This window comes from Amborella trichopoda, chromosome 5 (genome assembly GCF_054954075.1).
Source record: "Amborella trichopoda isolate Santa Cruz 75 chromosome 5, AtrichopodaSantaCruz75HAP2 v2.0, whole genome shotgun sequence".
NCBI classification, from domain to species: domain Eukaryota; kingdom Viridiplantae; phylum Streptophyta; class Magnoliopsida; order Amborellales; family Amborellaceae; genus Amborella; species Amborella trichopoda.
In genome coordinates this window covers 42,313,391-42,336,651 of record NC_142340.1, presented here as the reverse complement: position 1 = coordinate 42,336,651, position 23,261 = coordinate 42,313,391, and the positions used below count along the sequence as shown (strand labels likewise).

Here is a 23,261-nt window from a genome sequence, read left to right as displayed (position 1 = left end):
CTAAATCGTTGATTTCTCTTTTTCAAATATTTATTTGTTTATTCGCCTCTTCTGATATTTTTACGTGCAATGTACATAAATCCACTCAATAATTATGAGAGGAAGTGTTACATAAGATCTTGGCTCGAAATTAAAAAAGAGAAAAAAAAAAGAAATTTTGGCTAAGTTTCTACGCAATAAACAATAACTCTCACAGTGCTAGTAAGATGGACACTTTTTTTTACTATTTTAATTTTGTTATACACCAAACATTAATATGAACTTTGTCATTTTTGTAATATTTAATATATTATGCTTTATTTGATGTATATTTAAAATTGGCAAAATATCATTTAAGGTTTCATATCTCTTTACAAAATTTTCAAGAGATTAAAGCATCCCAATTAATATTCGAGCTTTTTTAAGAATTTCACCTACCATGAATAAGTTGGGGCATCTGATAATCAATTGTTAAATAGCCCTGCTTGTTCAAATTTTTCAACTCTGAAAATGGGCACTCTAGACATCTTCAGATTTTTTTTTTTTTCTTCAGGGAGTAAAAAATTTTAGAAGTAACTTCTCGTTGAATGCAAGGGTGGCAATGGAGCCGGACCCAACCCAGGACCCGAGGGGTAGACCTAATCAGAGTCTGGTATGAGTCCAAAAAATGGATCCGATAGGTCGGGTTAGGTCATGTCCAAATGTTGGATCCGAACACCATTCAAATCAAGGTTCGGGTCCGGGTTCGGCAAAAAATTTTGGGTCCCAATGTACAAAATATATTAAATATAGTTAAATATATAGATTTTCTAATTTTTGGGTCGCATCCAATTGGATTCGGTTGGGTCTAGGTCTAGGTCTAGGTCCCACATTACATTTTTGGATCTGAGTCTGGGTCTAGGCCCCACACTATATTTTAGGTCTGGGTCCAGGTCCCATGTCAATTTTTTGGGTCTTAATCTGGGTCTGGCTGGACTAGACACGACCCGTCGCACCCCTTGTTAAATGGGACCTAAGGGTTATAAGCCCTTTCCGTTGAATGATATATTTTCCCGTTTGAATTTATATTCAGTAATTTTAATACCGTTCAAAAAAGAATAATTTATATTTAGTAATTCTAATAAAAAAATTTATTCCGTAATGAATAATACATCAATAAAAGCAATCGCGATTTTATCGCCGAAATACTAATGCATAACAATCTTTTTTTTCGCGAAATTAATGCACAGCGATTATGAAGGAGGTTACCCCCATGTCTAATACAACATGCTTCTCTCTCTAAAATATTTTTCTCTCTAAACTCTCTCTTTAAAAACCACCACCTTATAAACTCTCTCTCTCTAAAAACCACCACCTTCCGAAAAGAATGATACGTCGCGACCAATATTCAACGTGTTTCTCTCTCTAAAAATCACCACGATCCAAAAAAAAATTGAAATTCCCGATATCTTGATGCTGATGTGGCATAAAGTTGTTGGGCCCACCCATCGGAACGTATAAAACCTTCTTCATTTTCTTTCTCACCAATTCAAAAGGACTCTCTCTCTCTCTAAACTCATGAGAGCTATCTCTACTTTCTCTACATCGCTAAACCCTTTCTCTCTCTCTAAACTTATACAAGCTATCTCTACTTTCTCTCTCCATCTCTAAACCTTACTCTTGTTTCTCTCTCTAAACTCATGAGAGCTCTCTAATTTCTCTCTCTATCTCTAAACCTTACTCTATCTCTATCTAGTTTCTCTCTCTAAACTCATGAGAGCTATCTCTACTTTCTCTCTCTATCTCTAAACCGTACTCCATTTCTCTCTGGTTTCTTGGTTCCCTGCCCTTCTTTTTACATTGCACCTCTGCCTTTTTGGTTCCCTGTTTCAGTAAAATCTTTCTCTCTCTAAATCTCTCTCTCTCTCTGCTTTTTCTTGGTTGTCTGTTTCAGTAAAATCTCTGTCTCTCTCTCTGCTTTTTCTTGGTCCTCAGTTCCGGTAAAATCTTTCACTCTTTCTCTCTGCTTTCTTTTCTTGGAGCATTACTTGGGTGGTTTCGTTTCTTGGAGCATTACTTGGGTGGGTGAGATGAGAATGCGCAGGTGCAGGGGTAATGGATGCTGGTTTGGAATAGGAGAATCCGTTGAGATATGCTCTCTCTTTCTCTCTCTAAGATGTTGAATAACATTAACCATGTTGAATTGCGCTCTCTCTCTCTGAGGAAGAGTTGGTCATCTGCAATGTTTTTTGTTAGTTATCTGTAAACTTTTGAAAAACCATGTAAGTTCTTTATATCCCTGTTGAAGCATTCTTTCTCTCATGGTTGGTTTCTCTCCCTGCAGAGGAGTCATTTATCTGTAATTTTTTTGAAATCCAGGTAACTTAGGTTTTACTCTCTTTCTTTCTCTATATCCCTTTTGAATTCTTTATATCCTTGTTGAAGCCTTCTTTCGTTTACTCTTGATTTCTCTCTCTCCCCCCCCCCCCTCTCTGCTGAGAAGTGTTGTAGTTCTGCCCTGTTCTCTCTCTCTCTCCATTAACTCATAGTGTGGTGCAGAATTGCAGGTGACGAAGAAACGGAAGCAAGTCTCTAAGGATGGAGAAGGGTTTGAAAGCACAACGTGAATTGCTAGGAGGAATGGTTTGAGAACTTATGGAAATTCATCTCTACGTCGGTATGACTCGGATTCTGAAGAAGATCGGGTTAATGAAGAACAAGAAAAAGAACTCATATCACAAATCATAGGAAGTTACAGTGAGAGAGATGAAGACAATGAAATGATGGGTATTGTAGAGAGAGAACAATAAGAAACTCCATGGATTCCCGAAGTGTCCTCGGAGGTTGCGCGTGATGAAGTTGAACTGGGAGCTGAATATTGCCCTGAGGCCATAACTGAATATTTGAATCTAAAAAGCCAAAGGGGGAATAAAAGAGAACTCCTTCAAGAGACGATGAGGAAAGCAAAGATGCATCTCTTAGCATCTGGCTGGAAGTTGGAATGCATGTCGGCAACGACACTCCGCTACATTTCATCAAGTGGCATGGTTTATTACGGTCTCTATCGAGCTTGTATCGGATATAAGAGAGAAGAAGAACAACAACAACAACGTTCTACTCGTAGTTATATAGACCAGACATGCTCCACCATAGATGAACCCTGTCCTCCTAGCCTAAACTCTCCACTCAATTTTTCCTTTAACTCTGAAACTATAGAAAGAGATACTCCAAAGCTCCCCATCTTTATTAGCAGTTCACCTAATGGAGAATTAACTTCTTGTACTTCCACCATGGGCGTTGTTTCCAATGTTGAAATGGGAGAAGAAGGAGAAGAAAAAGGAGAAGAAGGAGAAGGAGAAGGAGGAGAAGGAGAAGAAGGAGAGGGAGAAGGAGAAAGAGAAGAAGAAGAAGGAGAAAGAGAAGGAGAAGGAGGAGAAGAAGGAGGAGGAGGAGGAGAAGGAGAAGAAGGAGAAGGAGGAGGAGAAGAAGAAGAAGAAGAAGGAGGAGAAGGAGAAGAAGGAGAAGGAAGAGAAGAAGAAGAAGAAGAAGAAGAAGAAGAAGGAGAAGGAGACGAAGAAGGAGAAGGAGACGAAGAAGGAGAAGAAGAAAGAGAAGAAGAAGAAGAAGAAGGAGAAGAAGAAGAAGAAGAAAGAGAAGAAGGAAGAAGAAAAAGGAGAAGGAGAAGAAGGAGAAGAAGAAGGAGAAGGAGAAGGAGAGAAGAAGAAGAAGAAGAAGAGGAAGAGGAAGGAGAAGGAGAAGGAGAAGATGGAGCAGAAGAAGAAGGAGGAGGAGGAGGAGGAGGAGGAGGAGGAGGAGGAGGAGGAGGAGGAGGAGGAGAAGAAGAAGACATGGTCACTGATAAAGAGCCAGTGTATTCTCCTGTAGCTCTAAGAGATTATCTTTTTCTATTTAAGTCTGATATCAGTGATGGCCAGAAGATAAAGATTGATAAATTGATGGCCCCAAAAGTAATGGCGCATCTCTTGGCTGTAGGGTGGTCACTTTCTTATATCTGGAAGAATTCAAGGTACGACAGAAGCTATAATTCGCCAAAAGGGAAGCGCTATGCTTTGCTTCACACTGCTTGCCAATCACTAGAGAGAGAGAAGTCATGGGCTTGGTGCAGAACACAAATGGTAGCAAAATGAGGGACTCATCTATCACTAAGAAGTCTATGGTGACATGGGATACAAGAAATAGGAAAATGAAAATAAACAGAGCAACCAGAAAAGGTCATGTCAATAGAAATCTCAATTTAGCAAATTCAGCCCCCCCATCATCTTCCTGGCCTCCACTGATCAGTAGTGCCAATATAGAGCTCAATTTTGCAAATTCAGTCCCCCCACCATTTTCCTTCCCTCCATTGTGCAGTGATACCAATATAGAGCTCAATTTAACAAATTCAGTCCCCCACCTCCGTTGTGCAGCAATGCCAATAGAGAGCTTGATTCATTAAATTTAGTCCCCCCACTATTTTCCTTGTCTCCATTTTGCACTAGGGGATCATCTGCTAGAGAGAAAGAACGACGACATCATTTGGCCAGAGCCACTGATAGACAAGGAGGTAAATTTTTTAAGGCTTTCAATGTCTCTCGGAAGAATAAGAACCAATCAGGCCTTTGCCGTGAGCTTCGTAACCTTCTTGGCACCCCAAAGAAGCAGTCTATTAGAACTGTTTTTTCATGGATGATAGATCATAATGTGATATTACCAAGGGAAAAGTTGTCTTGTTTTGTGGGTGGAGAGGACAGTTGTGTTAAAGGAGAAGCAAGAGTAACTAGCGTAGGGATCAAGTGTAATTGTTGCAGTGAAGTCTACAATATTGCTGATTTTGAGGCCCATGTCAGGACCCCATCCACCAAAATTTTTGTGGAGGATGGGAGATCATTTTATAATTGCCAGAGGAAAATGCTGGATCAGAGTGTGTTGAAAGACTTAAGGCTGAAATCTTGTGAGAGAAAGAAAGCATGTTACAACCAGTGTAAAAGTGATGCAATATGCTCAATCTGCCACTATGGAGGAGATCTTGTGCTATGTGAGCGCTGCCCCTCCGCATATCATTTGGCCTGCCTCCACCTAAAGGTATGTCTCCCCTTTCTCTTTGCTATAACTACATTGCTGATTTTACCATGTACAATGGTTGTATTAATTAGTTTCTTAGAAATTTGATCATCAATCTTGTTTCATATACTCTTTTGTTGAATATTGGTAAACTATCTTAATGTTTTATTAGGAAAATGGTTTCCTATTTGTCATACTTCAATCAATGTAGTGGATAACAATGACAAATATTTAATTTAAGGACACACACTCCAATTATCAGTGAAATATACTTGTCTGCTTCTAATTAGCAATGATGTATAATAATCAAATCTCTCTGTCTTTTGGTTGAATAACTATCTTGCGAAATTTTCTCTATTTTACTTTAAAAATGCCAATTGTTGTTCTGATCACAGTATTTGGACATGTTTGATTAATTATACACAAAACTTCACGAGATGATCCCATTTTTCTTGAACTGTTTTATTAAGCTTTATGTAGCGGGTAAGGTGGTTTCAGACATAACTTTGTATTGACAAATTCCTAAATTCAGGGCAACATAATTAGCAAAATGAAAAGATATTAGTTTTCTTATTATCGATGAAATATGCTGATTCATCTATCTTTCTCGGTCTTTTCACTGAATAGCTCTTATGTAGAATCTTCTCACCCTAACTTTAAGGGTACCCATTGTTGTCCTGCTTGCATTATTGGGACATGTTTAAGTAATTGTACATAAAGAGATGATCCAACTTGCTTGGATATGTTTTATCATGTTCAAATAGCAGGCCATGTGCTTTGTGTGCATGTGGAAATCATTGAATTATATAAATTACTAGCTAGTATGCTATTTCCTTAAATATGTATCCTTATAATTTCTGGAAATTTAAGAAATGCCCCAAGGAAGGTGGCCATATTGCATAATTTATGCCATTTAGTTACTTCTTATAGCAAGATATCAGTTTGTTACATCTATGTGTTTCTTAAAACAGTAATTTGGCTAGTAAATCCAAGTAATTTACTTTCAGGATTACTGCAGAACCTACAATTATGATCAGGTTGTTGTTGTCATCCATATTATACTAGAACCATATGACAAGAAGATCTTAGGGACATGAATGCTTTGTAAACTATACTAGATCCATATGACAAGATCAATGTTGTCATAAGAATAATCCCTCTGTCCAATGGCCTGGATGGTGATGAAGTGAGTGTGGGACCTGCTAAACATGATTGGATGGTGTGACCCTTCGGACTTTAATATATTATGTGATCATATAGGTCATAATAGATTTCCCCAGCCAAGTGCAGTGTTGGTGGTGGCTCTTTGGTGAGATCAGAGGATTCAAGTTCATGTCATTATGGACAATATCATGGCTGTTTTGGGCATTAGGAACAACATAATGAGAAGTTATTCCATGCACAGATAGTGCATGGCTACATGGTAACCATAGGGTCATCCACTGTCTTCCTCATATGGATAGTGGGCATTAACTTTAGCTCTCAGTATAAAAATACGGTACTTAATCTTTACCATTCCTTAATAGGATGTATGGAAGATGTCACCATTGGTGATTAATGTGCTTTCCCATATGAAAAATCTTCTTTTGCAACTGATGTAGATTTCTGTTTACATGCTTGTTTCAAGCACTCTAGATTATTTTTGGTAATCGAATGTGAGTGTTTGAGTGTGTGTGTGTTTGTGTGTGAGTGTTTGTGCCCGCGTGCACGAGAGCGCGGCCTTTATTATTCTTATGACATGACATGTATTCCTTTTACTACCAAATGTGTTTCCCCATATGAAAAATCTTCTTTTGCAACTGATGTAGATTTCTGTTTACATGCCTGTTTCAAGCACTCTATATTTTTTCTGGCAATCGAATGTGAGTGCATGAGTGTTTGTGTGTGAGCGTGTGCACGTGCATGCACGCGTGCATGAGAAGGCGGCCCTTATTATTCTTATGACATGGCATGCATTCCTTTTACTACCAAATTTGTCCTTTTAATTATTGATTTATTTTATTTTTATCTTTTTGTCTATCTAGTAGCTTAAACAAATTCAAAGTTTAAATTTTAAGTAGCTCCATGATTTAGGAAAAATGTTTGAGATTTTTTTTATGAACGTTAAAAATGTTTGAGATATTAGAAAATCAAAACTATCTGCCTCATGTCGAGAGATTCTAAGAGAGGTGGATATTGGAGATCTTAAGGGATGGTTAAAGGTACTCTTAGATGAAGCTTGAAAACGTTTTAAACCTCTTCAATTGAAATTAGGTTCTCTCACTCTCTCTCTCTCTCTCTCTCTCTCACACACACACACACACAAAGGGGTGCGGATGGGTAGGGCCTTCCTGTGGGCTTTCATGTCAGACCCAAATTAGGCTGGGTTCTTATCGGGCTTTTGTAGGCTCAATGTATTTTCAGGGCTGGCCTGGTCCAAAATTTTTCATAATCATTTAAAATGAAATTTTTACTTGCATTTATAAAGGCCCAGCCCAGCTCCATTTCTCAGGTTGGTCCTTGCAAGCAAGATTTTAGGCCTGAACACTTAATTTTTGGGCCTAGGCCTACCTTTCATGATTTTGGGCCAGGTTGGGGCCTGTTTGACCCTGAACACGGCCCGTTCCTGCACACACAACCAAATCAAGAGTATAGTTCCCTTTTATGGAAACCTCTATCAAATATTGAACCTGTCTCCCTGCCATTATCAAAATAACCACAACTTAACCTGAATAATTTTTTGTTGGCACATTTTTCAGGTTCTTCAAAGATTTTCAGTATGATCTTTGTTATTATAGTATATATATTATTATTTTGTATTTCCAATTTGCAACTAATTATGTTCTTAGGCATTTTGGATATTCTTTTACAACCTTTTGGGTCATTAGTGCTTTGGGCTTCACCAGTAAATCCATTAATCAAAGGTATCGTTTCACTCTGGAAAATTTTGAAATATCTTTTCCCTTGAAAAACCTTTCCCTTGGAAAATATTTTGAAGTGCAATAGGTGTTTGCAATATCTGTGACTATATTAAGTGGAACTTATGTTTTAATTTCTTTGCGAATAGCTTATTCATCGTTATTCATCATCATCATCATTTTAGCATTTTCCCAATTAATTGGGGTGCCAAAAGCTTATTAAACAGAACAATAATAGAAGGAATTTTCTATACAAGTCAAACAAGTTTCTAAGTTACAATGGTTGCTTGTCAATAATTTGTAACTAATCTGAAAGGTGTTTTTGATGTAGGATTTGCCTTCAGGAGATTGGTTCTGTCCATCGTGTTGTTGTGCCATATGTGGCGGGGGTGAAAGCAATGCTGATAGTGATCAGTTCACTGCAAAGACATTTCTTTATTGTGAGCAATGCGAGCATAATTGTGAGTTTCCACCCTATATTGAAAGAAATTTCTTTTCGTCTTTTGCTTTTCAGCTAAATGCTTAAAGTGGTATTTTATCTGTTTATTTTCAGATCATGTGGGTTGCTGCAATGAAAGACGGCCCATAGTACTGAAAAGCTATCCAGAAGGGAATTGGTTTTGTAGCAAGAAGTGCTCAGATGTATGTTAATCTTTTTCCTCTCTTAATTTATTTTATTGCTTAAGTAAATTTTTAGTTACATGGAGATAGATTTATCTATGGTTATTATTTAGAAAATATTTTGGCTCTTGGTTATCTAACACTACCTTTTGATGGCCTTGATGCATAAAGTCATAAACATGTATATGCTTGATTAAATGCTCAAGAAAAAATTGGCATGCCTGATTACCAAATCTAGAACAACAATGATTGTCTTTCATAAAGATAAGTCTAGGTTCAGTCCCTTATTTATCTTCATCCAACACTTTGAAGAATCAAATATCAAGAACGAAAGTGTAACATTCACCTGTCAAAGAGAGGTTGAACACCTTAATACCCAATAAAAAAAAAGAACATATGACACTACAAGCGTAATTAATCTCCTCAACTCTCCTATTAAACTGCTATCTAGCATCAGCAACTGACCACTTTATCCAATTTGGGAGTAGTAATAATTAAACAGTTATTTATTTATTTAGTTTTAGTTTTTTAATTCTCCTTTCATTCCACCTCAGCTGAGTTTTCCATTTCCTATTTTATTTTTTGTGCAAGTTGATGATGCTGTGGAGTGAGCAAAACAAATAAATTGATAGAAAATGTAAAGAGCTGCAAAACATGGAGATGATTGAACACCCCACACCTTCCCTTGCCACTACGTGATAAAAAGAGCATGATTAGAAGGAAGTTGATTGGTTACTACATTGCTTAAGAGACTCCCCTACAAATTTAGTCCACTTTACAAGGACCAAGGACTAATAACTCCTTTTTTTTGCCCATCGCATCACATTTAGGAAGTCACCTTCTATGATGAGAAACCACAAGTGTCTATCAATTTTTCCCTTTCCACCAAGGTACATCTCCCTTACTCCCGTTTAGCCCTTTGGACTTTATCTCAAGGTACTGAACCATTTTATTCTTTCCAACTTAGCATGTTTTTTTTATTCAAGTGGAGGCTTTAGCATGAAACTAACAACCTTCACCTTTTAAGATAAGGTATCTTGTCTTTTTGAGTTGCCAACTTTTTGAAAACATTGACCATCTCCCCCATTATCCACCCACATTAGACATATATCATCTGGTAGCAAAAGGTCTTTACCTACTTCTTTTATTCTACCCCAGTTTCTATTGACTGCACCAACATATGCCTGCCTCTCTTTTTTTCTTTCGAGGAGGAGGGGGAAATCTCTTTTCTAATATAAAAAGACAAAATACAGATATAAGAACTTTTCTAAGTGAATCTTCATTTCTTATTGTTCCTCTTTATCTCTTTTTTTTTTGTCTTTCTTGTCCTTTATTGATGGTATCTTTCCCAATGTCTATCCTCCTGTCCCATGCTGCATGTCATAAGGGTGATATTGCTAAGTGGAAGGTCTCAGTCAATGTCAAGTGGCCTTTAGGGTAGGTGCACCTTCACAAATTCTGTGGGCTAGCTCATTAGGTCTTATGCTAGTTGATCCGAGAGCTGGTTACATAATGTAGCTGACTATTTTGGGTACTGGCTTTTTCATCGCATTAGTAGAGTTTGGTATACTGCAAATTTTTCATCACCACTTTTGCAATGTGAATTACATATGATCTATTCCATGATATTAGAAGCACATGTATCTTTAGGCTTTTATTCTTTGCATCTAGAAGCTGTCTGAAATTACATGGAACCTTAGAGATGTGTAGGGCTAGCTAAAAAAGTTATGGAGACAATCATTCTAGTCAGGTGAAAGGAATTCATAGAATCTTACTAGATGACATATTCTTTCTGTGAGAACAATAGACATTACTTTCTTAAGTATAATTTGGAAGTTATTTCTACCTTTATCCACAAGTTTTTGTGTGTTTATGATTTATTTTTAGTTGTTTGAAATTATTCACTTAATGTAATCAATTGTAGGTAATTATGGTGTTTTCTAATGCTTCCTGGTCTTATTGTTTGTAGATTCATACATGCCTAAATGACCTTATAGGCAAACGAATTCCAACAAAGCTTCCAAGCATAACTTGGACACTTCTCAAAGCTAGGAGAAATTGCAGTAAGTACAATAACTCAGAGACTGAAGAGATGATGGGGTATCGTTGCAAACTTTGTGTTGCATTTGATATCTTACATGAGTGTTTTGTTCCGGTGATTGAACCCTGGACAAACAGAGATATTATTGTGGACCTTCTTTCTAATAATAGGTAGCCTTTTTTTGTTCACTGCGAGTGCAATCTTGCATAATTTTTCTTATACAATTTATTGTTGCTTGGGATACTTGTTGGATTTACTTCTAAAAAAGGTTTTCACATGTAGACTTTTCTTGCCTAACACAGTCTTTGACAAAATAATGTAGTTTTAGAGCCCAAACAATGATAAATAAGAGGGTTGAAAAAGGATCAAATTACATAGAGGTGAAAACGTGCCTAACTTGCATTGGGTAGGAGCTATTATTTAGATTAGTATTTTATATGGAAATTGTATACTATGAGACCATTTATCTTTGATACAAGGAGGTCATAATTGCTACTTGCTATTGGATATCAAATTGGATGACTTGGGTTGTGATACAAAGTTCGAGTTTTTGTGTTTTGAACTTTGAGTCCAGTCAATGATACACTCACAATCACGCGATTTGAAATAGAGATTGTATACTATGAGACCATTTATCTTTAATACAAGGAGGTCACAATTGCTATTGCTATTGGACGTCAAATTGGATGACTTGTGTTGTGACACAAAGTTAGAGTTTTTTTTTTTTTTGAACTTTGAGTCCAGTCAATGACATTCACAATCACTCAATTTGAAATCTGGCAGATGAGAGTGACTGTGACCTCCTTGTATTGGAAGTGAATAGTCTCTTCATATACTTTTCTGTTTATATATGCCAAGGTGATTATCTCTGTTCACCTGACTGAGATTTGCACAGAGAAATTACTTGATGAAATCTACATTATGTAATAGTATGAGATCCTTGATGATAAGATCATGAAACCCAATTCGTGAAATAAAGAGCTATATGATTCGCCTATTAGAGAGTATTTATAGATTTTTGTACATACTTATGGTTAAAGGTATTTCTGACATTTAAAACGAGTGTATGATCATTTTTTATCTTTTATACTTGTTTGTCTTTTTCTTCGTGGGAGATATTGCTTTTTATCTTAATGAGAGGTAAATTTTTATACCAAAGTGTTCCGACTTGACCTAGTGTCAACCTTGGGTGAATTTGTGCTTCCCTTGGAATTAGTGCTTGAAACCCTAACCCTTGAAACCATTATCTCTATATGTTAGACATCTATTGTGATATCCCTTGCATATTTGAATTTGTGACCAGACATCACTTGGATAAAAAAAAAAAAGCAGCAATAGGCTACCGTGTAATTTTGTACTTAGGTTACATAATCACCATAATGAATTATAACCATGAGATCATGTGGAGGAAACAGGTGCAAAGCTTGATTTGCTCGGTACATCTCACTGATATGAGTGGAGTTTACACTCCTCAAGAGCTAAATTTTGTGTACATGTCAAGTGATGTCATGTCTCTTGTGATGAGATCATAAGGGTTTTAGCTTTACCAGCTGGAGTGCTGGGTCCAGAATTATGCTTATGTTAATCTTCATAGAGAAAGCAACAATTTTTGGCTTATACTCTAGTATTAGTATTGAGTTTTCGGAGTATAATAGCTGATGATTTTTCAGTTTTGGGGTTATCCAAAAGGAAATATTAACCATTTTAGTAACCATAGATTTAGATTGTGGCTCTCATCATTTTCTCATAATAGGACCTGAATGTGATTCAATTGGTTCTCTAAGTCTTAGCAGGAGTAGTTAGTTATAACTAGCTTTGCGCGCACAGTGAGATGGCAAGACCTCAAAGGGGTTATTATTCAACGAGGAATCATGATTGGGGGGGGGGCGGGGGTAGAAGGGGTAAGTCTAGAAGAGTAATGTATTAGTCCAAGAGAGTACTGTATTAGTCCAAAAGAGCACTGATTGGCTAAGGACTTCTAATGGTGCCCTAGTTGAGTAAGGTGGCCCTTACCCTAATTAGTTTCTAGTCTGTTTCTGGATCTCTATGTATTATTTGAGAGTCGAAAACCAAAACCTAGTGTAGAAGTTTTAGTTTTAATGCAGTAATATCCATGATGGACATGGGTGCCTAATGTTGGTACAGTGGAGCTAGTCCATTGGGTGATTTTGACATTAGAAAGAAGAATGCACTTAATGAATCTACTAGAGTTACATTAGTTTGTTTGAAGTTCACTAATTGGAACCAATGTAAAAATTGGTCCCTAATATCAAATCTCCACAATATACACACTCACCTCACTTTTTGATGCTACAAAAACATGCAGTGACAAAGCCAATGAGTTCATCACTTTGATTGCAAGGCTGCTACTGTCAACTGCACCCCAGGATACTACATCTTGACCATGTACAACATTGAGGAAAAACTCAGATTCATACCTGAAGATATCATCTTCAAGAAAGCATCATGAGAACATTCATAAATCATGCTACCCATGGTGTACAATGCATAGCTGACATAATAACAAAGGGGAGGTATTCCACACTCCAATGAACCACATAAAACCAATATTCAAGCAGGGAATCATCACCCTCCAATGCAATAGTGAACAGTTATGAAGAGAGAGTGCGATCCAACAGTACTGGAAATGTCCATTGGTGGTTCTCACTTTCTCTCCATTTCATTAGGAAGTGCTGACCCCAACATACAATTGTTTCCACCGATCATTGGAATTTAGCATAGCTTCCCATTACAATAAGTAAGCCATCATGATAGAGAACTTCAGCTACCAATCACAGCAAAATCATGTGAAGGAGACATCTCACCTTATTGGGAATAATTTAGCATGAAGCTCCTTCAGAGATTCTAGATCGGATGGCCGTGCAAGCGCATGAACTTTCATTGCCTTTTAAGCCACCTTCGCCAAAATCATAGTGTAACAATCCTAAAATTTCAAAAAAAAAAAAAAAAAAAGGAGAAAATATGCTTTTAAATAGGTGATGTCCTGTTTAAATATGATGGTCCTTGAGGACCATCACTATTTTCAAAAGATTTGCCTTTGCCTTTACTTTTTTTCTTTTGCCTGCTTTTGCCTCCTGCTGCTTGCAACTGGCAACGTCCTTTAGCGGACGTGGTTTTCGTACGATAAAAGTCTGCTTTTAACGCGACACCTCAGGTATGAGGTAGAGCGTAATAAAACAATATAATAATACATTATAAGAATTTAAATAGGGGATGTGAGCACTCCCACCCTAAAACAAAACTTTGAGATCTCTATCTGGTCGAAACACAGTGAACTTCTCTCTCGAACCGAATTCTTTTATCGGAAGCTCCCTCTCAAATAATTGTGGGTAAGTGACATCGTCTTTCTAAAAAATAGTCTATTTTTAATAAATAGTGATATTTCCGTCTAGGATCTTTATTTTATCAGTTTTGTGTGTAAGTGACCTCATTGTCTCGAAAAATAATCCATTCTTTCTAAAAATAAAATGAAATAATTATTTCTGCTTATTATCATGAATTTTAGGCGCGATAAATTTTATGCGCACGTGACCTCATTATCTTGAAAAATAATCTTTTTAATAAAAATTGTGATATTTTATCTATGTTAGAAATTTTGAATGCTGTAAATTAGAAAAATAAATTTATTTATTTTTCTTGTCTATTGTTAGAAATAAATGTGATATTTCTGCTTTTAGTAAAATTGTGATATTTCTTTCTACTGTTTTGAATATTTAGACAATGTAAAATTCATGTGCAAATGACTGCCTTATTATTTAAAAATTGACATTTTTTCAATTGATTATAGTATTGTTGTGAAATGTTTATTTGTGAATTGATATTCCATAAATTGTGATAATTCCGTATTCTCGAATTTTTATAAGAGTTTTTCTATACATATTAAATTGACAATTATGCTAAAATGCCTTTACAAACTGCTACTTTTCTAAATTTGAGCCCAAAATATTTGATTAGTTATTTTTGAAATGTTATAGAGAGTGACTGTTATTAATGGTTTAAGTGAAATTCATATTAATGGTTTCAGTGATATGTTGAGTACATGATATTGCTGCTTTCGAATGTTTAAAGAGATTTAGAAATAATTTAAGTATGCAAGTGGACTCATCCGATTCGCCGGTGAGGTATAAGTAGACCTATCTGGGACGCCGGTAGGGTTTAAGTGGACTCATTCGGTACGCCACTGAGGTATAAGTGGACCTGCAGGGATTAAGTGGACCTATCTAGGACGCCGATAGGGATTAAGTGGACCCATCAGGACGCTGATGGGGTATATAGGTGACCTACTTGGGACGTTAGTAGAGTATTTTGTGAAATCCTTTGAATTATGTACTGCCGTTAAAAGTGTTATAAGAATTTCAATTACTCGGATTAGACTTAATTATGCATTTATTGAAAGTGAAACTGTTGATGCATTTCTGTTAATAGATATCATTTTGGAAAATATTGATATCTTTCAATCATGATTATTTTTAGGATTATGATGATCACTTACTGAGTAGCCAAACTCATCAAACTATGGTAAATATTTTTTCAGGATAACTACGGATTCATTTTGAGTGCTAGTCAAGATCAACCTTGGAAGATACTGTTGTTGTGCTAGCTTTCTTTATTTACTATGTAAGACCTCGCCACTGTAAATTTGTCCTATCAATAGATGTATATATGTTTTGTCCGTCACATCTCAGGAATAATAGTATTGTAAATTCTTGGGGTGTGACAATTATAGTATCAGAGCAATAGGTTTAAGATCCTTAGGAAATTTAAAAAGAATGTACTTAAAATCACATTTATTGTTTGTACAGACCGGGATAAAGTCAGGATCCAGAATGACTGAAGCCAATATGGAAGGAATTTACAAAGCTTTGGAAAATATGGTTGCTCTAATGCAACATCAGATAGAAAATAACAATCCACCCAGGCAGTCAGTTACAGGAAATGGTGGGAGTAATATCGAACAATTTAATAAATTAAACCCACCTTCTTTTAAGGGTGCTGTAAACCCACTGGAAGCCGAGGGATGGATTATGCAATTGGAAAAAATATTCGAGGTTATGGAATGTCCTGATGATAGGAAGGTGGCCTTGGCAGTTTTTATGTTAGAAGGTGAGGCACAACACTGGTGGCGAATGGCAAAAGGAGTATTGGTCAAAGAAAATAAAACCTTGACTTGGGAAGTATTTCTAGAGGCATTTAATGAAAAGTATTTCCCAGATTTTATTCGAGACCAAAAAGAAATGGAATTTCTAGAATTAATCCAAGGAAATAAGACAGTAGCATAGTACGAGGCCAAGTTTACTGAATTGGCCAGGTTTGCACCACATATGATTAACAATGAGGCAAGAAAGGTGAAAAAATTTGAAAGGGGTCTCAGGCCAGCTATTAGAAGCAGAATATCAGTCTTGAAATTAAGAACTTATGCTGAAATAGTGGATCGTGCCCAAATTGTCGAAAAAGATTTTGAAGATTACCAAAAGACGAAAAATCAGAACAATCATGTTAGACCTACATCATCTAATCAACAACAGTTTGAAAGGCCAAACAAGAAGCCAAGGCCCTCGCCATTTCAAAGCCCAATAGAAACATGTAGAAAATGTGGGAAAAATCATGGATCAAGCCCTTGTTATTGGAATACCGGAGCCTGTTTTAAATGTGGAAAATTGGGACACCAGATTAAACAATGTCCTAGCTTACAGACACAAAAACTTCCAAAGCAGGGAGAGATAGCTCTAAAGCCTCAGATGAAGGGAAGAGTATTTGCGATTACCGAGCAAGACGCTCAGGCCTCAAAATCAGTGATCCAAGGTACTCTTACTATCTTCCAAAAAGTAGCTCATGTTTTGATTGATCCTGGATCTACTCATTCATTTGTGTCACAACACTTTGCATGCCACTTAAAGGTAGAACCAGAACAATTAGAATACATTCTAGAGGTAGCCACACCGATGGGAGATTCAATTAACACCAATATAGTGTACAAATCATGTGTAATAAATATAGAAGAAAAAGAACTGTTGGTTGATTTAATACTCCTGGAAATTCAAGATTTTGATGTAATCTTAGGCATGGATTAGCTCTCTGCATACCATGCAAGTATTGATTGTTATAAGAAAATTGTTACTTTTAGTATTCCGAATCAACCAGTATTTTACTTCAATGGTGTCAAAGAAGACTCCCCATCATATTTAATCTCTTGTATTCGAGCTAATCGCCTCCTTCGAAAAGGGTGTCAAGGCTTTCTTGCCTATATCAAAGAAGATAGGAAGGAAGAAATAAATTTGGATACCACTCCGGTTATCCGAGAATTTCCCGACGTTTTTCCTGAAGAATTGCCAGGATTACCGCCTGACAGGGAAATTGAATTCTCCATTGAATTATTGCCAGGGGTAGCACCAATTTCTAAGGCACCTTACAGAATGGCTCCTGCAAAACTTAAAGAACTGAAACAACAATTGGAAGAATTATTAGATAAAGGTTTTATCAGGCCCAGTGTGTCACCTTGGGGTGCTCCAGTACTGTTTGTCAAAAAGAGAGATGGGACTATGAGATTGTGTATTGATTATAGACAGTTGAACCAAGTGACAGTGAAAAATAAGTATCCATTACCTAGGATTGATGGTTTATTTGATCAATTACAAGGATCACAAGTGTTTTCAAAAATTGATCTTAGATCTGGATACCATCAGCTTAAGATTAAAAGTGAAGATGTACTCAAGATTGCTTTCAGAACAAGGTATGGCCATTATGAATTTTTAGTCATGCCTTTTGGATTAACCAATGCACCAGCTGCATTTATGGATTTGATGAATCGGATCTTTAAACCCTTTTTGGATAAATTTATTGTGGTATTAATCGATGATATTTTAATTTATTCCAAGAATCAGAAGGAACATGAGTAGCATGTAAGAATGGTATTGCAAATATTAAGATAAAAGAAATTGTATACCAAACTTAGTAAATGTGAATTTTGGCTTGAACAAGTGACATTTTTAGGACATGTCATATCAAAGGAAGGTCTATCAGTTGATCCTTCAAAGGTTGAAGCCGTTGTTCATTGGAAACAACCAAGTAATGTGACTGAAGTTCGAAGCTTTTTGGGATTGGCAGGATATTACAGAAAATTTGTAGAAGGATTTTCTCGAATCGCAATCCCATTGACTCGATTGACACAGAAAAATGTCAAATTTGAGTGGACAAGTGAATGTGAGGAGAGTTTTCAAGAACTAAAAGTTCGATTAACTTCAGCACCTATTTTAACTATTCCTGAGGGGAGTGGGGGATTTGTGATTTATAGTGATGCTTCACATAAAGGTTTGGGCTGTGTATTAATGCAATATGGGAAAGTAGTGGCATATGCATCCAGACAGTTGAAAGAATATGAGAAAAAATATCCAATTCATGATTTGGAGGTAGCTGCAATAGTATTCGCTTTGAAAATATGGAGGCATTATCTATATGGTTAGCAATTCGTAATATACACGGATCATAAGAGTTTGAAATACCTTTTCTCTCAGAAGGATTTAAATATGTGGCAGATAAGATAGATGGATTTCTTAAAAGATTATGATTGTACAATCCGTTATCATTCAGGAAAAGCTAACGTTGTGGCCGACGCTCTAAGTAAAAAATCTACGAGAGTCTTAGCTCATCTAATGATCTAAGAAATGCGATTGTTAGAGGAAATAGTGGATTGGCATTCAACTCCGTCCATTAATGGTGTGGTAAGTATGATTGCCAACATTAAGGCGGAACCCCAATTAATCCAACAGATTCGATTGGCACAAAAGAAAGACCATCAGCTTATAACAATTATAGAAGAGGTGAAGCAAGGAAAGAGAGATGAATTCTCTATAAGTAGTGAGGATTTGCTAAGATTCAAAGGTCGGGTTTGTGTCCCGAATGATGAGTGTAAAGAAAGCTATTTTAGAAGAAGCACATCATTCTCGTTATACGATACATCCCGGAAGTATTAAAATGTATCAGGACCTGAAGAAAACCTTTTGGTGGAATAATATGAAAAAAGAGGTAGCGCTATTTGTGTCTACATGCCTAACATGCCAGCAAGTAAAAGCTGAACATCAAAGGCCCGTTGGGTTGTTGCAGCCTTTACCAGTGCCAGAATGGAAATGGGAGCACATCTCTATGGATTTTGTCTCTGGTTTGCCTAGAACAAATTCAGGACATGATAGCATTTGGGTCATTGTGGACCGGTTAACCAAAGCTGCCCACTTTCTACTGATTCGCACGACGTACACTTTGGATCGACTGGCTCAGCTGTACATTAAGAAAATAGTGTGGTTGCATGGAGTTCCTGTCAGTATTGTATCGGACAGGGATACTCGGTTTACTTCTAAATTTTGGGCTAGACTACAGTCAGCCATGGGGACGAGACTCGCCTTTAGTACTGCCTTTCACCCCCAAACTGATGGACAATCAGAGAGGACCATCCAAACCTTGGAAGATATGCTGAGGGCCTGTGTTATTGACCTTACAGGAAGCTGGGATGACCATTTACCCCTGATTGAGTTTGCTTATAATAATAGCTTCCAAGCCAGTATTCAAATGGCACCATATGAAGCCCTGTATGGAAGAAAATACAGGTCACCCATATGTTGGGACGAGGTTGGTGAAAGAAAGCTTTTGGGACCAGAAATTGTCCAGATAACCACAGATAAAATAGCATTAATTCGTGAAAGGCTCAAGACAGCTTAGTGTCGGCAAAAGAGTTATGCCGATAACCGAAGGAGAGATCTTGAATTTGAGGAAGGTGATCGAGTTTTCCTAAAAATCTCACCAATAAAGGGCATTATGAGATTCGGCAAGAAAGGAAAGTTGAGCCCACGTTACATCGGACCATTTGAAATCCTGGAAAAAATCGGAGGTGTCGCTTATAGACTTGCCTTACCACCCGAATTGGCAAATGTCCATAATGTCTTTCATGTATCTTCACTACGAAAATATCAGCCCGATCCATCCCATATCTTAAAATATGAACCTTTACCGATCAGGAATGACCTATCCTTCATTGAGCAGCCAATTTTGATACTGGATAGAAGGGTGCAAGTGTTGCGTAACAAGGAGATTCCTTTAGTCCGTGTATTATGGTAGTACCATTCAAGAGAAGAGTCGACTTGGGAACGAGAAGACGAAATCAGAGAATAATACCCCTATCTTTTTCAGTAATCAGGTACACAAATTAAGAGGACTAAATTTCTTTAAGGAGGGGAGAATGTAACAATCCTAAAATTTCAAAAAAAAAAAAAAAAAAAAAAGGAGAAAATATGCTTTTAAATAGGTGATGTCCTGTTTGAATATGATGGTCCTTGAGGACCATCACTATTTTCAAAAGATTTGCCTTTGCCTTTACTTTTTTTCTTTTGCCTCCTGCTGCTTGCAGCTGGCAACGTCCTTTAGCGGACGTGGTTTTCGTACAATAAAAGTCTGCTTTTAACACGACACCTCAGGTATGAGGTAGAGCGTAATAAAACAATATAATAATACGTTATAAGAATTTAAATAGGGGATGTGAGCACTCCCACCCTAAAACAAAACTTTGAGATCTCTCTCTGATCGAAACACAGTGAACTTCTCTCTCGAACCGAATTCTTTTATCGGAAGCTCCCTCTCAAATAATTGTGGGTAAGTGACATCGTCTTTCTAAAAAATAGTATATTTTTAATAAATAGTGATATTTCCGTCTAGGATCTTTATTTTATCAGTTTTGTGTGTAAGTGACCTCATTGTCTCGAAAAATAATCCATTCTTTTTAAAAATAAAATGAAATAATTATTTCTGCTTATTATCATGAATTTTAGGCGCGATAAATTTTATGCGCACGTGACCTCATTATCTTGAAAAATAATCTTTTTAATAAAAATTGTGATATTTTATCTATGTTAGAAATTTTGAATGCTGTAAATTAGAAAAATAAATTTATTTATTTTTCTTGTCTATTGTTAGAAATAAATGTGATATTTCTGCTTTTAGTAAAATTGTGATATTTCTTTCTACTGTTTTGAATATTTAGACATTGTAAAATTCATGTGCAAATGACTGCCTTATTATTTAAAAATTGACATTTTTACAATTGATTATAGTATTGTTGTGAAATGTTTATTTGTGAATTGATATTCCATAAATTGTGATAATTCCGTATTCTTGAATTTTTATAAGAGTTTTTCTATACATATTAAATTGGCAATTATGCTAGAATGCCTTTACAAACTGCTACCTTTCTAAATTTGAGCCCAAAATATTTGATTAGTTATTTTTGAAATGTTATAGAGAGTGACTGTTATTAATGGTTTAAGTGAAATTCATATTAATGGTTTCAGTGATATGTTGAGTACATGATATTGCTGCTTTCGAATGTTTAAAGAGATTTAGAAATAATTTAAGTATGCAAGTGGACTCATCCGATTCGCCGGTGAGGTATAAGTGGACCTATCTGGGACGTCGGTAGGGTTTAAGTGGACTCATCCGGTACGCCGGTGAGGTATAAGTGGACCTGCAGGGATTAAGTGGACCTATCTGGGACGCCGATAGGGATTAAGTGGACCCATCAGGACGCTGATGGGGTATATAGGTGACCTACTTGGGATGCCAGTAGGGTATTTTGTGAAATCCTTTGAATTATGTACTGCCGTTAAAAGTGTTATAAGAATTTCAATTACTCGGATTAGACTTAATTATGCATTTATTGAAAGTGAAACTGTTGATGCATTTCTGTTAATAGATCTCATTTTGGAAAATATTGATATCTTTCAATCATGATTATTTTTAGGATTATGATGATCACTTACGAAGTAGCCAAACTCATCAAACTATGGTAAACATTTTTTCAGGATAACTACGGATTCATTTTGAGTGCTAGTCAAGATCAACCTTGGAAGATACTGTTGTTGTGCTAGCTTTCTTTATTTACTATGTAAGACCTCGCCACTGTAAATTTGTCCTATCAATAGATGTATATATGTTTTGTCCGTCACATCTCAGGAATAATAGTATTGTAAATTCTTGGGGTGTGACACATAGTATGACTGTGTCTGGAAATGGGTATAAGATTTCTGTTCATGATGAGCTTCCTGGAAAAATTAAGATTGCAATAAAATAAGTAACAAGCTGAAAAATATCACCAAGACATTGGGTAACATGATGAAGAATTACAAACACAAGTCTGCATTTGGTTGTAAGATGTGTTCATACTTCATGGTGTAATGAAATACCTAAGAAATTTAAAATATAAAATATATGCCCTGATCTCAGGGAATCCTAGAAACTAGTCTTGAGTTAATCACATTTAGAGACTCCAACATGACTCAGAACATCTATAGTGAGATTTGACCATATTCAGGTATTGTGATCCATTTCTTGCCAAAATGGTGCACATTTTGATTCAAATATAAACCTCAATTTCATTGACTTGATCAGAAAAAGTTGTACATGTTTTATTGTCCTAGTTATTTTTAAGGATTAAATGTAAAATTTCTTGTATTTGAGCAGTATTTTATGACTTAATATTCTTCTCAAAGTTATTTCTAAAAGCTTATCACGGATTTCAATGAATTTTGTGTATCCAGATGTGAATTGAAAAGATTGGACCTTGGGGGTTTCTACATCCTCATACTTGAAAATGAGGATGATGAGATGATAACAGTGGCTACAATTAGGTAAGTTTCATCTCTTTTCCTTTTTATATTTTTCATAGAAAATATACAGTTTTGATTGTATCCACTTCTCGAGTAATACTTCAGTCTGCAGTCATGTTTATTTTTTTATGAAGGTATGGACACCTCCCTCAAAATAAATCCAAGCGTAAAGATTAGGCTATTTGTTTATTGACAAATCTCCATTGCAGGGTCCACGGGGAGAAGATATCAGAGCTTCCCTTAGTTGGAACTTCTATAAAGTTCCGGAGACAGGGGATGTGCCATCTTCTCATTGATGGTCTTGAGAAGGTATTCATAGTTTTATTTGAGCTTTTGCTTTACTAGTTGTGCATAGAACTTATTTATATGTTTATATGTTGATGCATTGTTGGATCTTTTTTTGGATCGTTTAGCTAACATATTTTCCATGTCTCTTTTGTTAGCTTTTGGCCAATATTGGTGTTGAGAGGCTGATACTACCCTCTACTTCACAAGCGACGAAAACTTGGGAAACTTCATTTGGATTCAAAGGGGTAGAAGACAATGAAAAGAAAGAACTAATTAAATATGTATTTTTGGATTTTCAAGAAACTACATTGTGTTGGAAGACTTTGAAATGACATACAAATGAAAAAAGTTTAACTATTGTGAATAGATGATGTCATATTATTGTGCATAGATGCTGTCATTTTTTTTGGTTGGTTATGGATGGATTTCATTGGTTCTAGTTTGTTAAAAAAATTGCCAAAAATATTTGTGGTCAACCTAGTACTATCCAGGCAACTAGCCTACTTGGATCCTCTCAATTGTAATGTTTTGCCTTTTTTTTAAACAACCTCTCTTAGTTCTCTGCACATAGACATATAGCTCCTCCCCTTTACTCTCTCTCACTGACTTCTCTATAAATAGGCATGCAGTTCCTCCCCTTCAAATCTCTCTCTCCCAACAAACCTGCAATACGTCGAACCTAAGATCATGTATGCTTTCTTTAATGGGCTTTAGTCAAGGGCTTAGGGA

General features: G+C 36.3%; 1 protein-coding gene across 1 annotated transcript; it reads left to right on the top strand.

The window, feature by feature from the left end:
* Positions 1-3,806: 3,806 nt before the first annotated feature.
* LOC18434257 (increased DNA methylation 1) lies at positions 3,807-22,908 on the top strand. Its single transcript, XM_020667208.2, has 8 exons — positions 3,807-3,985; positions 4,386-5,040; positions 8,248-8,377; positions 8,470-8,558; positions 10,507-10,748; positions 22,176-22,265; positions 22,454-22,553; positions 22,688-22,908. The coding sequence occupies exons 1-8, from the start codon at positions 3,807-3,809 to the stop codon at positions 22,862-22,864; spliced, it is 1,662 nt and encodes a 553-aa protein (XP_020522867.2). The 3' UTR covers positions 22,865-22,908.
* The last annotated feature ends 353 nt before the right edge of the window (positions 22,909-23,261 follow it).